Source organism: Pan troglodytes, chromosome 10, assembly GCF_028858775.2.
Source record: "Pan troglodytes isolate AG18354 chromosome 10, NHGRI_mPanTro3-v2.0_pri, whole genome shotgun sequence".
Classification (NCBI taxonomy): domain Eukaryota; kingdom Metazoa; phylum Chordata; class Mammalia; order Primates; family Hominidae; genus Pan; species Pan troglodytes.
The window spans coordinates 131832985-131845636 of record NC_072408.2 but is presented as its reverse complement, the minus strand read 5'-3'; the positions used below and the strand labels follow the sequence as shown (position 1 = coordinate 131845636).

Here is a 12652-nt window from a genome sequence, read left to right as displayed (position 1 = left end):
GGATGGCAGAAGCTGGAGAGCTAAGAACCGCATTAGCCTGCCTCCCTTGCAGCTAGGGACTGGACAGAAAGTAAGTTCCACCTGGCAGTTCCCCCATACACACACGACTTTGGAAATTAAGTGAAGTGTTGCAGCTGATATGCATGGTTCCAGAAATGGCAAGGGTCCCTGCACCTACATGCAAAGTCTAGTTGTTGTGGCGGCAGCAGTGGCCTCCTGGTCCTCAAATTATACTACAGTTGTGTGACTTCGAACTCAACGGTTTCAACAGCTGCAACCCTGGACAGCCAGTTCGGCAGTGTCTGAGGCCATGCATCTCTTCCTCAGCCTTTCTGATGGTTCTGTGAGTGTCTCTGTCTCATGAAATCCCCTTCTGCCTAAATAACTAGTCATTTCTTGCACGGATGCCAGTAAGCCAGAGCACTATACCTCTGGTCCATGTGTTTTGCACACAAATTGGCACTACCCAGTCGCACCTTATCCTAAGTGGCATCTGGGAAATCTCAGCTTTGATGGGCCATTTGTTTTTTATTTTTATGATTATTTGAGAGGAGTCTTGCTCTGTCGTCCAGTCTGGAGTACAGTGGCATGATCATAGCTCACTGCAGCCTCGAATTCCTCATCTCAGGCAATCCTCCTGCCTCAGCCTCCCAAGTGGATGGGGACTACAGGTGCACATCACCGCACCCAGCAATTTTTTTGTACTTTTTTTTATAGAGATGGGATCTCACCATGTTGCCCAGGCTGGTCTTGAATTCTTGGGTTCAAGCAACCCTCCCACCTTGGTCTCCCAAAGTGCTGGGATTACAGGCATGAGCCACCATGCCTGGCCTATATATGAGACTATTAAAATAAAAAATGTTCACTCATATCCTCACTGACCAGCCCTCCGCAACCTTCTCATTTATTACTCACTGTGAGTACCAGTTCCACACTATGAGAACCACCAAAATAGAATGACACCTTACGTGAATGCCACCCCCACACCTACCGTCAAGTCCAAGAACATCCAAGAGCTCGGTCCAGACTTTCCACAGTGTCTCCACGAACATATCCACTCCCAGCACGAATCTCTCAGTCAGCCTGGCCAAGAACTGCAGAAACAAGACAACGGTCATCACCCAATCACTGTTTTCCTCCATCAGTCAAGCAGTGAACCGGGGAGCTTGGGAGTTTATACCTGGGAAGGGAAAAATAGCCCATGATGAATACCACACACGTGGACTACTGGCCCAGGGGATTGACTTGAACTGGGTACTGATCACAGCCTAACTGAGAAAAACTGGTGAAAACGACCCCTTCCTTGCAAGGGCTGAACAAGGCACCTATGGAGGCTGGGACTCTCTGCAGGGCCGCGTTACGCCGCTTGCCATTGCTCCTGCTGTCTTTCATGCTTCCTCTTGGGTCAGGGTCTCTACCTTCCTCTGCCTGATTTCTCTAAAGAGACAGGGTCTCACTGTTGACCAGGCTGGAGTGCAGTGGTGCAATGATAGCTCACTGCACCCTCAAACTCCCGGGCTCAAGCAATCCTGCCTTAGCTTCCCAAGTAGCTAGGGCTATAGGTGCAGCCACCACACCAGGCTTTATTATTATTTTGTAGAGATGGGCTCTTGCTATGTTGTCCAGGCTGGTCTCAAACTCTAAGCCTCAAGCAGTCCTCCTGCCTGGCCCTCCCAAAGTCCTGGGATTATAGGCGTGAAACACTGCACCGCACCCTGCGGGTTTCTCATTTTTAAAGAGTGGAAGTTTCTGCTCCAAGGAAGCTGGTAATGATACAGCCCCATGCTCTATCCAACTCTAAGGACCCTGAGCCTCTGAGGTCTTTATTTGCCCTCCAGGTGACACAGGGCTAAAGAAACATGAATACAAGGTACAGCCTCATTTTAACTTTTTTTTTTTTTTAATTAGTGATATTGTATACATGTAGCATAAAACTCAAGCCTACCAACAGGTATTCAGTGGAGACTAAGCCTTCCCTCTCATTTCCTGGCAACTCGAATCCCCCTCCGGAGGAACCCTTCCTTAGACGTGCCAGGTGAATAATGGCACGGACATATTCTTTCTGCAATGGCAGCACAGGTGTACAGCTGAGCTGCTTTGCTCGTGCAACACTCTGTCTTGGAGATACTCACACTCAGACCACACAGAGCTGCCTCATCCTTTTTAAACATGGTACACCTGGAGCCAGGCCCATACTCATGGATACCTACATGATTTCCAGCCTTTGCTATTACAGGGGAAAAAACAGCGAGCCCATGATGAATGCCACCAAGTGGTCTACTGGCCCAGGGGATTAACTTGAACTTGATACTAATTGATGACAGCCCAACAACTGAGCAAAACTGAGTAAAACACGCCCCTTCCCTTGTAAGGGCTGACCAAGGTATCTATGGGGGCTGGGACTCTGCAGGGCTGCATCACGCAGAGTGCTGCCATAATAGAACCCACCTACGTGGGCCACTCGGCTCACGTGTGAAGGGTAAATGCCTCCGTGAATTGGCTACAGCTTGCTTTTTTTTTTTTTTTTTTTTAAGACAGGGTCTCGCTCTGTCACTCCGGCTGGAGTGCAGTGGTATGATCTCGGCTCACTGCAGCCTCCACCTCCCAAGTTCAAGCAATCCTCCCACCTCAGCCTCCCGAGTAGCTGGTACTACAGGCACGCACCATCACACTCAGGTAATTTTCATATTTTTAGTAGAGACGGGGTTTCACCATGTTGGCCAGGCTGGTCTTGAACTCCTGACCTCAGGTGATCTGCCCACCCCGGCCTCCCAAAGTGCTGGGATTATAGGCGTGAGTCACCACACCCGGGCAGCTACAGTATTTTATGTTTTAATTTAATTTAATTTTATTTGGAGTCTCGCTTTGTCACCAGGCTGGAGTGGAAGTGGCACGATCTCGGCTCACTGCAACCTCCTCCTCCCAGGTTCAAGTGATTCTCCTGCCTCAGCCTCTCGAGTAGCTGCGACTACAGGCATGCGCCACCATGCCCAGCTAATTTTGTATTTTCAGTAGAGATGGGGTTTCTCCATGTTGGCCAGGATGGTCTCGATCTCTTGACCTTGTGATCCACCCATCTCAGCTTCCCAAAGTGCTGGGATTACAGGCATGAGCCACCATGCCCGGCCAGCTACAGCATTTTAAACTGGATATCCTGACTGGATGGTTCCTACAGGACAGAGGAGATAAGAGCAGGGCTGAATCAGGGACCAGGAGAGTAGAAAATGCCAATAACCTCAGAGGTAGCACTGTGGCTGAGAAAGCACAAGCCAGGCTGTCGACTGCCTGGGTTCAAATCCCAGCTCTGCCTCTTACTAGCTGGGTGTCCATGAGCATATTATATATATTCATAAGCTCTCTGGGGCTGCAGGGTTTCCACTAACAATGGAGATAACAGTACCTACTTCATCTGGTTATTGCGAGCTTTACATGGGATATTCACGTGAAATGCTTTGAGCACATGGTAAGTGTTCAAGACTGCTGTTGACATCCACATCCAATATTCTTCTTTTTTTTTTTTTGAGACAGGGTCTCACTCTGTCACCCAGGCTGGAGTGCACTGGTGCAATCTCAACTCAAGGCAACCTTCGCCTCCTGGGTTCAAGAGATTCTCCTGCTTCAGCCTCCTGAGTAGCTGGAATTACAGGCGCCTGCCATCATACCCAGCTAATTTTTGTATTTTTAGTAGAGATGGGGTTTCACCATGCTGGCCAGGCTGGTTTCGAACTGCTGACCTCAAGTGACCCGCCTGCCTAGGTGTCCCAAAGTGCTGGGACTATAAGCATGAGCCACCATGCCCGGCCGATGTCCAATATTCTAACAGAAGCATTGACTCCACGATGTCCTGTGAGGACACCAACATTTTAGCCCTAAAAAACAGTATAGAGGCTGGGCATGGTGGCTCACACCTATAATCCCAGCACTTTGGGAGGCTGAGGTGGGAGGACTGCTTTAGCCCAGGAGTTCGAGACCAGCCTGGGCAACAAAATGAGACCCCCCCCCATCTCTAATTTACCTTAAGAAAACATTTTAGGCTGTGCCTGGTGGCTCACGCCTGTAATCTCAGCAATTTGGGAAGCCGAGGCGAGTAGATCACCTGAGGCCAGGAGTTCAAGACCAGCCTGGCCAACATGGCGAAACCTTGTCTCTACTAAAAACACAAAAATTAGCTGGGTGTGGTGGTGCATGCCTGCAATCCCAGCTACTTGGGAGGCTGAGGCAGGAGAATTGCTTGAACCTGGGAGGCAGAGGTTGCAATGAGCCGAGATCATGCCACTGCACTCCAGCCTGGGTGATAGAGGGAAACAGCATCTCAAAAAAAAAAAAAAAAAAAAAAAAAGATGGCTGGGTGCGGTGGCCCACACCTGTAATCCCAGCACTTTGGGAGGCCAAGGCAGGTGGATCACCTGAGGTCAGGAGTTTGAGACCAGCCTGACTAACATGCTGAAACCCCATCTCTACTAAAAATACAAAAAAAATTAGCTGAGTGTAGTGTTGTGCGCCTGTAATTCCAGCTACTTGGGAGACTGAGGCAGGAGAATCGCTTGAACCTGGGAGGTGGAGGTTACACTGAGTCAAGATCACGCCATTGCACTCCAACCTGGGCAACAGAGCGAGACTCTGTCTCAAAAAAAAAAAAAAAAATTTTCATAGGAGTGTGAACCCTATTGTGAACTGCATGCGAGGGATCTAGGTTACATGTTCCTTGTGAGATCCTAATTCCTGATGATCTGCCACTGTCCGCGTCACCCCCAGATGGAACAGATGCAACTGTCTAGTTGCAGGAAAACAAGCTCAGTGCTCCCACTGATTCTACATTATGGTGAGTTGTATAATTATTTCATTCTATATTACAATGTAATGATAATAGAAATAAAGTACACAATAAACATAATGCGCCTGAATCATCCCGAAACCATCCCCCGACCCAGTCCATGGAAAAACTGTCTTCCACAAAACCGGTCCCGCTGCCAAAAAGGTTGAGGACCGCTGCATTAGAAAGAAGAGGAGGGTGGCCAGGCGTGGTGGCTCACGCCTGTAATCCCAGCACTTGGGAGGCCGAGGTGGGCGGATCACAAGGTCAGGAGATCGAGACCATCCTGGCTAACACGGTGAAACCCCGTCTCTACTAAAAATACAAAAAATTAGCCAGGCGTGGTGGTGGGCGCCTGTAGTCCCAGCTACTCCGGAGGCTGAAGAAGGAGAATGGTGTGAACCCGGGAGGCAGAGCTTGCAGTGAGCCGAGATGGCGCCACTGCACTCCAGCCTGGGCGACAGAGCGAGACTCTGTCTCAAAAAAATTTAAAAAAAAAAAAAAAGAAAGAAGAGGAGGGTGACTGCCCCTCCCTTGGGTGGGGGTAGGCGGTGGGATCTGGGAGGAGGGCCTGCAGAAGCCCAGCATGAATCAGAACCACACCCATGAAGAGGTCTTTCAGAGATTCCATGTCACGGTACACATCCCAGCTCTGTGGTTCTCAGAGTGTGGTGGTGCCCGGACTAGCAGCAGCAGCATCACCCAGGAGCTTGCCAGAAATGCAGACTCTCAGGGCCCCACCCAGATCCACTGCCTCAGACTCTCCAGGGATGGAGCCCAGCAATCTGTTTCCACAGCCCTCCTGGTGATGCTGAGGCACACTCCAGGTTGAGGACCTTGATTGAGAGAGGCAGTTGCACATGTGCCTTCAGAGCGCCACTGCACTAAAAAGCTGCAGGCAGGCCAGACATACGTGGACAACGGAAGAGACGCGTAGTAAGACATGATCTGCTCACAGAATGGAGTCCAATTCCACAGCAACAAAAACAACGATGGACATATCCAGCAACATCGAGAAATAGCAGAAAATAATAATAATGAGTAAATAAATAGATTACAGAATGTACGCTCTTTTTTTTTTTTTTTGGAGACAGGGTCTTGCTCTGTTGCCCAGCCTGGAGTACAGTGGGGGTAATTACGGCTCACTGCAGTCTCAAACTCCTGGGTTCAAGCAATCCTCCCACCTCAGCCTCCCACGTAGCTGGGACCACAGGCAGCTGCTACATGCCCAGCTCTTCCTGTTACTTTTTTTTTCCTGAGACAGAGTCTTGCTTTGTCACCTGGGCTACAGTGCATTAGCGCCATCTCAGCTCACTGCAACCTCCCCATCCCAGGTCCAAGCAATTCTCTTGCCCTAGCCTCCTGAGTAACTGGAATTACAGACACATGCCACCAAGCCTGGCTAGTTTTTGTAAAATAGTAGAGACAGGGTTTTCCTATGTTGGCCAGGCTGGTTTCGAACTTCTAACCTCAGGTGATCTGCCTGCCTCAGCCTCCCAAAGCACTGGGATTACAGGTGTGATCCACCGCGCTCAACCTACAATTATTTAAAGTATGTGTGACTTGTACATGTTTGTCAATATATGGCAATTTATTTGGGGGGGGCGGAGACAGAGTCTCACTCTGTCACCCAGGCTAGAGTACAGTGGTGCGACCTCGGCTCACTGCAACCTCTGCCTTGTGGATTCAAGCAATTCTCCTGCCTCAGCCTCCTAAGTAGCTGGGATTACAGGCATGTGCCACCATACCCGGCTAATTTTTATATTTTTAGTAGAGCCAGGGTTTTGTCATGTTGGCCAAGCTGATCTCAAACTCCTGACCTCAGATGATCCACCCACCTTGACCTCCCAAAGTGCTGGGATTACAGGCGTGACCCACCGCGCCCAGATAATATATAGCAATTTCTATAATTTGTTCAAATGGAGGGAAAAAGAAAGGTTTTTGTGAGAAAAGAGTAGCAGGCCTTTAAAATGCCACCAAGTGCCCAGGAAAGGGTGCGTGGAAGCAATTATTCTGGGAGGAAGAGACTTTCCTGCTCACACTGTTGAACCTCTCTGTGCCTCAGTTTTCTCTGCTGTGGGAGAAATGGGACTGAGAGAGGATCCAAGAGCAGAACCTGTAAAGACCTCGGCGCGGCGCCCAGCACACGGCAGGTGCCCAGCGTGTCGGAGCGGCTGAGGTGGTTCTTGTCAGATTCATGGGTTGCAGGGTGGCAACCTGGAACTCCCTGCAAGCTGAGCAGTCACCTCCCATGTAACACAAGCTGACAGGCAGGTGCTCTGAAAACTGCCATGCCTGAGAAGCTGGCGTGCCTGAGGAGCTCCTAGCAGTGCTAAGAAAGGTGTAGGTCAGAGGTTCTTTCTCACGGTGGAAAGAACGGCACCTTTCCCCTCCTGAAAACTGGCCCCGGGCAGGAGAGGGTGAATTCAGGGAGGATCCCATCTCTTGCCGTTGAACCATTTGGCTGGAGAATTTGCTGTTCCCTGTGGGGCTGGGTCTGCCTGCTCTGGTGTGTGACACCCTGACCCACTTTGTGTGGATGGAGACACAGGAGCCCTAAGGGGAATAATATGGGCTGAACTGTGTCCCCCAAAAGGCTTATGTGGAAGCCCTAAACCCCAGGACCTCAGAATGGGACTGTATTTGGAGACAGGGTCTTTACAGAGGTGATTAAGCTGAAATGAGATATTTACGGTGGGCCCTAATCCGATGCGACTGGTGTCCTTATGCAAGTAGGAGAGTTTGACCCAGATGAACAGAGGAAAGACCACTCGAAGACACAGGGAGAGGGTGGCCATCTGCAAGCCAAGACGAGGGGCCTCAGGAGAAAGCAACCCTGGCACCTCGAGCTCAGATTTCCAGCCTCCAGAATGGGAGAAAATGTATGTCCGCTGTTTAGGCGACTGGGCTGCAGTGCACACAAACACAGGAGCTTACAGCGAAGCCCAAAGCCTGGAGGCTGTTCCAGCAGAAATCCGGTGAAAATGCAAGCCTGAATCTTATTGGGCCTCTAGATCTTTTTTTTTTTTTTTAAACAGTCTTGCTCTGTCACCCAGGCTGAAGTGCAGTGGCGCGATCTCGGCTCACTGCAACCTCCGCTCCCCACCCCACGGGTTCAAGCAATTCTCATGCCTCAGCCTCCCGAGTAGCTGGGATTACAGGCGTAAGCCACCATGTCTGGCTAATTTTTTGTATTTTTAGTAGAGATGGGGTTTCAACCATGTTGGCCAAACTGGTCTTGAATTCCTGACCTCAAGTGATCTGCCTGCCTCGGCCTCCCAAAGTGCTGGGATTACAGGCATGAGCCACCGTCCCTGGCCAGGCCTCTAGATCTAACCACTGGTTCTTGGGGATCTGGGAAATGGGACACAGGGAAACACCACCATGAGGATGCACCCGGCCAGATGCAGATGGTGGAGATGCTATGGGGTGAGACCCAGTTTCTCCACAGAATAAGATGGCATCCAAGAAAAAGCATGAGGTGGGGGCATTAAAATTAAAAGTGACTTAAATCATGACGATTTGCTGTACCCTGGATGTGATGGGATGAAAATGGTCCTTAACTCTGTGTCTTCCTCCCCAAAACCCATCACCCAGTCTCATTATGAGAAAAACATCAGACAAATTCCAATTGGGAGCATCCTACAAAATCCCTGACCGGCTGGGCGCTGTGGCTCACACCTGTAATCCCAGCATTTTGGGAGGCCATGGCAGGCAGATCACTTGAGTTCAGGAGTTCAAGACCAGCCTGGCCAACATGGTGAAACCTCTTGACTCTACTAAAAACACAAAACTTAGCCGGGTGTGATGGCATGCAACTGTGGTCCCAGTTACTCAGGAGGCTGAGGCAGGAGAATTGCTTGAATCTGGGAGGCAGAGGTTGCAGCGAGCAGAGACCACACCACTTCACTCCAGCCTGGGTGACACAGGGAGATTTGAAAAGAAAAGAAAAAGGCCTGATCAATGCTCCTGAAAACCGTCAAGGTCATCAAAAACAAGTAGAGCCTGAGAAACTCCCAGCCGAGAGGACCTCGGGAGACCTGAGGACCAAATATCGGGTGGGATCCCAGATAGGATCCTGGGACAGAAAAGGGTGGCAGGAAAAACTACAGAAGTCTGAATAAAGTACAGACTTCAGCAAATAATTGATGTACCAATATTGGTTCATTAATAGAACATGAATATACAACGTTAATAATGGGGGAAACGGGGTGAGGGGTATATGGCGACTCCCTGTATTATCTTCACAATTTTTCTATAACTCTAAAAGAAAAGACTGTTTTTTAAACTCTACTTATAAAAAGAATAAAGTTAATTTTTTTTTTAAAAAGGCTTAGGGCTGGGCATAGTGGCTAACGCCTGTAATCCCAACACTTTGGGAGGCCAAGGCCAGAGGATCGTTTGAGTCTGGGAGTTAGAGACTAGCCTGGGCAACATGGCGAGACACTGTCTCTACAAAAAATTAAAAAATTAGCTGGGCATGGTGGCATGTACCTGTGGTTCCAGCTACTCGGGAGAAGGCTGGGGGATCATCGAACCCGGGAGGTTGAGGCTGCAAGTGAGCTGTGTTCGTGCCACTGCACTCCAGTCTGAGTGACAAAGCAAGACCTTGTCTCAAAAAAATTTTTTAAAAATTTAAAAAAGAGACTTAAAAGACACTTCATGTGTAGACTTTGTTTAGATACAAATTCAAACAAAAAGTTTTGTAAAGACATTTTGGGCCAGGGAAATCAGAAAATGGACCTGCATTAGATGTTAAGGAATTGTTATAAGCTGTAATGATGGTATTGTGTGGTTTTTTTTGTATGTGTGTGTGTGTGTTTTTGAGATGGAGTCTCGCTCTGTCGCCCAAGCTGGAGTGCAGTGGTGCAGTCTTGGTTCACTGCAACCTCCGCCTCCTGGGCTCAAGCAATTCTCCTGCCTCAGCCTCCTGAGTAGCTGGGATTATAGGTGAGCGCCACCACGCCCAGCTAATTTTTATATTTTTAGTAGAGATGGGGTTTCACCATGTTGGCCAGGCTAGTCTCAAACTCCTGACCTCTAGTGACCCACCCGCCTCGGCCTCCCAAAGTGCTGGGATTACAGTCATGAGCCACCATGCCCGGCCGGTATTGTGGTTTTGATTTTCACAAAATTTTTATTGTTAAAGATGCTAACTGAAATATGCAAAGGTGAACTAATGTATTGGATTAGCTTTAAAATATTATTCCAGGCACCCTCAAAAAAATTTAGGAAGGAAAGAAGTAACCAGAATGGCAGAAAGTTGCTACATGGGAAGACCTGGGTGAACAAGGGTTCACTGTACTCTCCCTACCTTTGGTTATGTTGGACAATTTTCAGAATGGAAAGTTGAAATAAGGGGACCAGGTGAGCAAACTGTGGATGCCTGAGGACTCAGACAAACAAGGCCCAGCCATCGCCTCCGTGGGAGGGAACAAGATTGCTTCAAGCCTGGGATTTCATCAGCCCTCTTCTTGCAGCAGTCAGGCGGGGGACATCCAACACCCAGGGACATCCAACACCGGGGTTGGGTGACAATGGCCTTCCTGCATCCTAATCTCGCTTTACCTCCATCACCCTCAGGCACATGCAAATGGGTCCTATGGAAAATCAGGCCACGAGGGCAAAGGCATCTTGATAAGCAAGCCAGGGAGAGGGGACGGGAGATTCTGCCATTCAGAGGTTTCCCAAGCATCTGAAGAACACACAGAAATGCAAAAGCCAGATGAACGGAAAATGCTGGAACATAACATACAGACCACGTATGAACCACAGAGGGGAAAGGGCACCCCCAGCGCAGTGGGCCTGCCCAGCCTCAACCCAGAGATCAAATTCAGCGTCAACCAACGAGAATGCGATGGCACAGACAGACACCACGAGCCCCGATATGGTACTGCCTCAGCAAGGACACATGATGCCTTCTGCAGAATTCTTGCCATGAAAGCTAAGTCTGAGCCTAACCCGGAGGAAATAATCAGCTAATACAATACACACTGTGGGACATTTCAAAAGACAGTTCGGGGCCGGGTGCGGTGGCTCACGCCTGTAATCCCAGCACTTTGGGAGGCCAAGGTGAGCGGATCACGAGGTCAGGAGATCGAGACCATCCTGGCTAGCACAGTGAAACCCTGTCTCTACTAAAAATACAAAAAATTAGCTGGGCGTGGTGGCGGGTGCCTGTAGTCCCAGCTACTCGGGAGGCTGAGGCAGGAGAATGGCGTGAACCCCGGAGGCGGAGGTTGCAGTGAGCAGAGATTGTGCCACTGCACTCCAGCCTGGCAACAGAGCGAGACTCTGTCTCAAAAAAAAAAAAAAAAAAAAAAAAAAAAAACAGTTCTGGACTGTCAAAACCACAGCAATACTACTTCACGTCTGCCAAGATGGCTAGAATTAAAAAGGTAGACCATAGCAAGTGCTGACAAGGATGTGGGGAAACCAGGCCCCTCCTACCTTGCTGGTAGGCAGGTAAAACGGTACATCTGCCTTGGAAAAGGGTGACGGTTCCCCAAAGTGTTAAACAAAAAGTTCCTGTATGACCCAGCAATTGGACTCCTAGGTATGCACCGCAAAATACTGGAAACAATGCCCACACAAATATTTGCACATGGCTGTTCACAGCAGCATCCCTTCACAATAGACAAAAAGTGACATAAACCGAAATGTGCATCAATTGATGATCAGGTAAATAAAAAGCCATAAAGAGGAATAAAGTATTGATCCTGCAGTATGGATGAACCTTGAAAACATGAGGCTAAGTGAAAGAAGCCAGACACAAAAGGCCAGACTGTACAGGACTCCACTCCTATGAAAAGCCCACAGTAGGCTCAGAAATAGAGACAGAAAGCAGATTGGCAGTTGCTTAAGGCTGGGAGTTGGGGCAAAGGAAAAAAGTAGTGACTGCTAATGGGTACAGAGTTTCTTTTCGGGGTAATGCAAATGTTCTAAAACTGACTGTAGTGACAGCTGTACAGCGCTGTGAATATACTAAAAACCGCTGAGCTTTCAGTGAATAAACTGTATGGTATATGAATTATAGCTCAAAAAGAAAAAAAAGACATTTAGTCTGTACTCTTCAGAAATGTCAATGCTGTAAAAGTCCCTTACTGGGCCAGGCGCAGTGGCTCACACCTATAATCCCAGCACTTTGGGAGGCCAAGGCGGGAGGATCACATGAGCCCAGGAGTCAAGAGACCAGCCTGGGCAACACAGGGATTTCGAGGAGAAATCCTGTCTCTACGAAAAATACAATAAATAAATAAATAGGCATGGTGGCACATGCTTGTAATCCCAGCTACTCAGGAGGTTAAGGTGGGAGGATCGCTTGAACCCAGGAGGCAGAGGTTGCACTGAGCCGAGACTGCGCCACTGCACTCCATTCTGGGCTACAGAGTGAGAGCCTGTCTAAAAAAAAAAAATGCATAATTGGGGCCGGGTGCGGTGGCTCACGCCTGTAATCCCAGCACTTTGGGAGGCCGAGCCGGGCAGATCACGAGGTCAGGAGATCCAGACCATCCTGGCTAACATGGTGAAACCCCATCTCTACTAAAAATACAAAAAAAAATTAGCCGGGCGTGGTGGCGGGCACCCTTGGTCCCAGCTATTTGGGAGGCTGAGGCAGGAGAATGGCGTGAACACGGGAGGTGGAGCTTGCAGTGGGCCGAGATCGCGCCACTGCACTCCAGCCTGGGTGACAGAGCAAGACTCCATCTCAAAAAAAAAAAAAAAAAAAAAAATTCATAATTAAGTCCCTTCCTCCACCAAAAGTGAGGAAACTCTGACAGACTAGAGACATGAACACCAAATGCATGAGCAGTCCTTGACTGGGTGTTGGATTTTTTA

At 49.1% G+C, this 12652-nt stretch overlaps 1 protein-coding gene across 1 annotated transcript in view; it reads right to left on the bottom strand.

Moving 5' to 3' along the window:
• BRI3BP (BRI3 binding protein) overlaps window positions 1-12652 on the bottom strand; it is a 39934-nt gene that overhangs the window by 17502 nt on the left and 9780 nt on the right. The window contains exon 2 of the mRNA XM_016924609.4: window positions 992-1094. Coding sequence (XP_016780098.3) covers window positions 992-1094 — 103 coding nt within the window. The remainder of the gene's footprint in view (window positions 1-991; window positions 1095-12652) is intronic.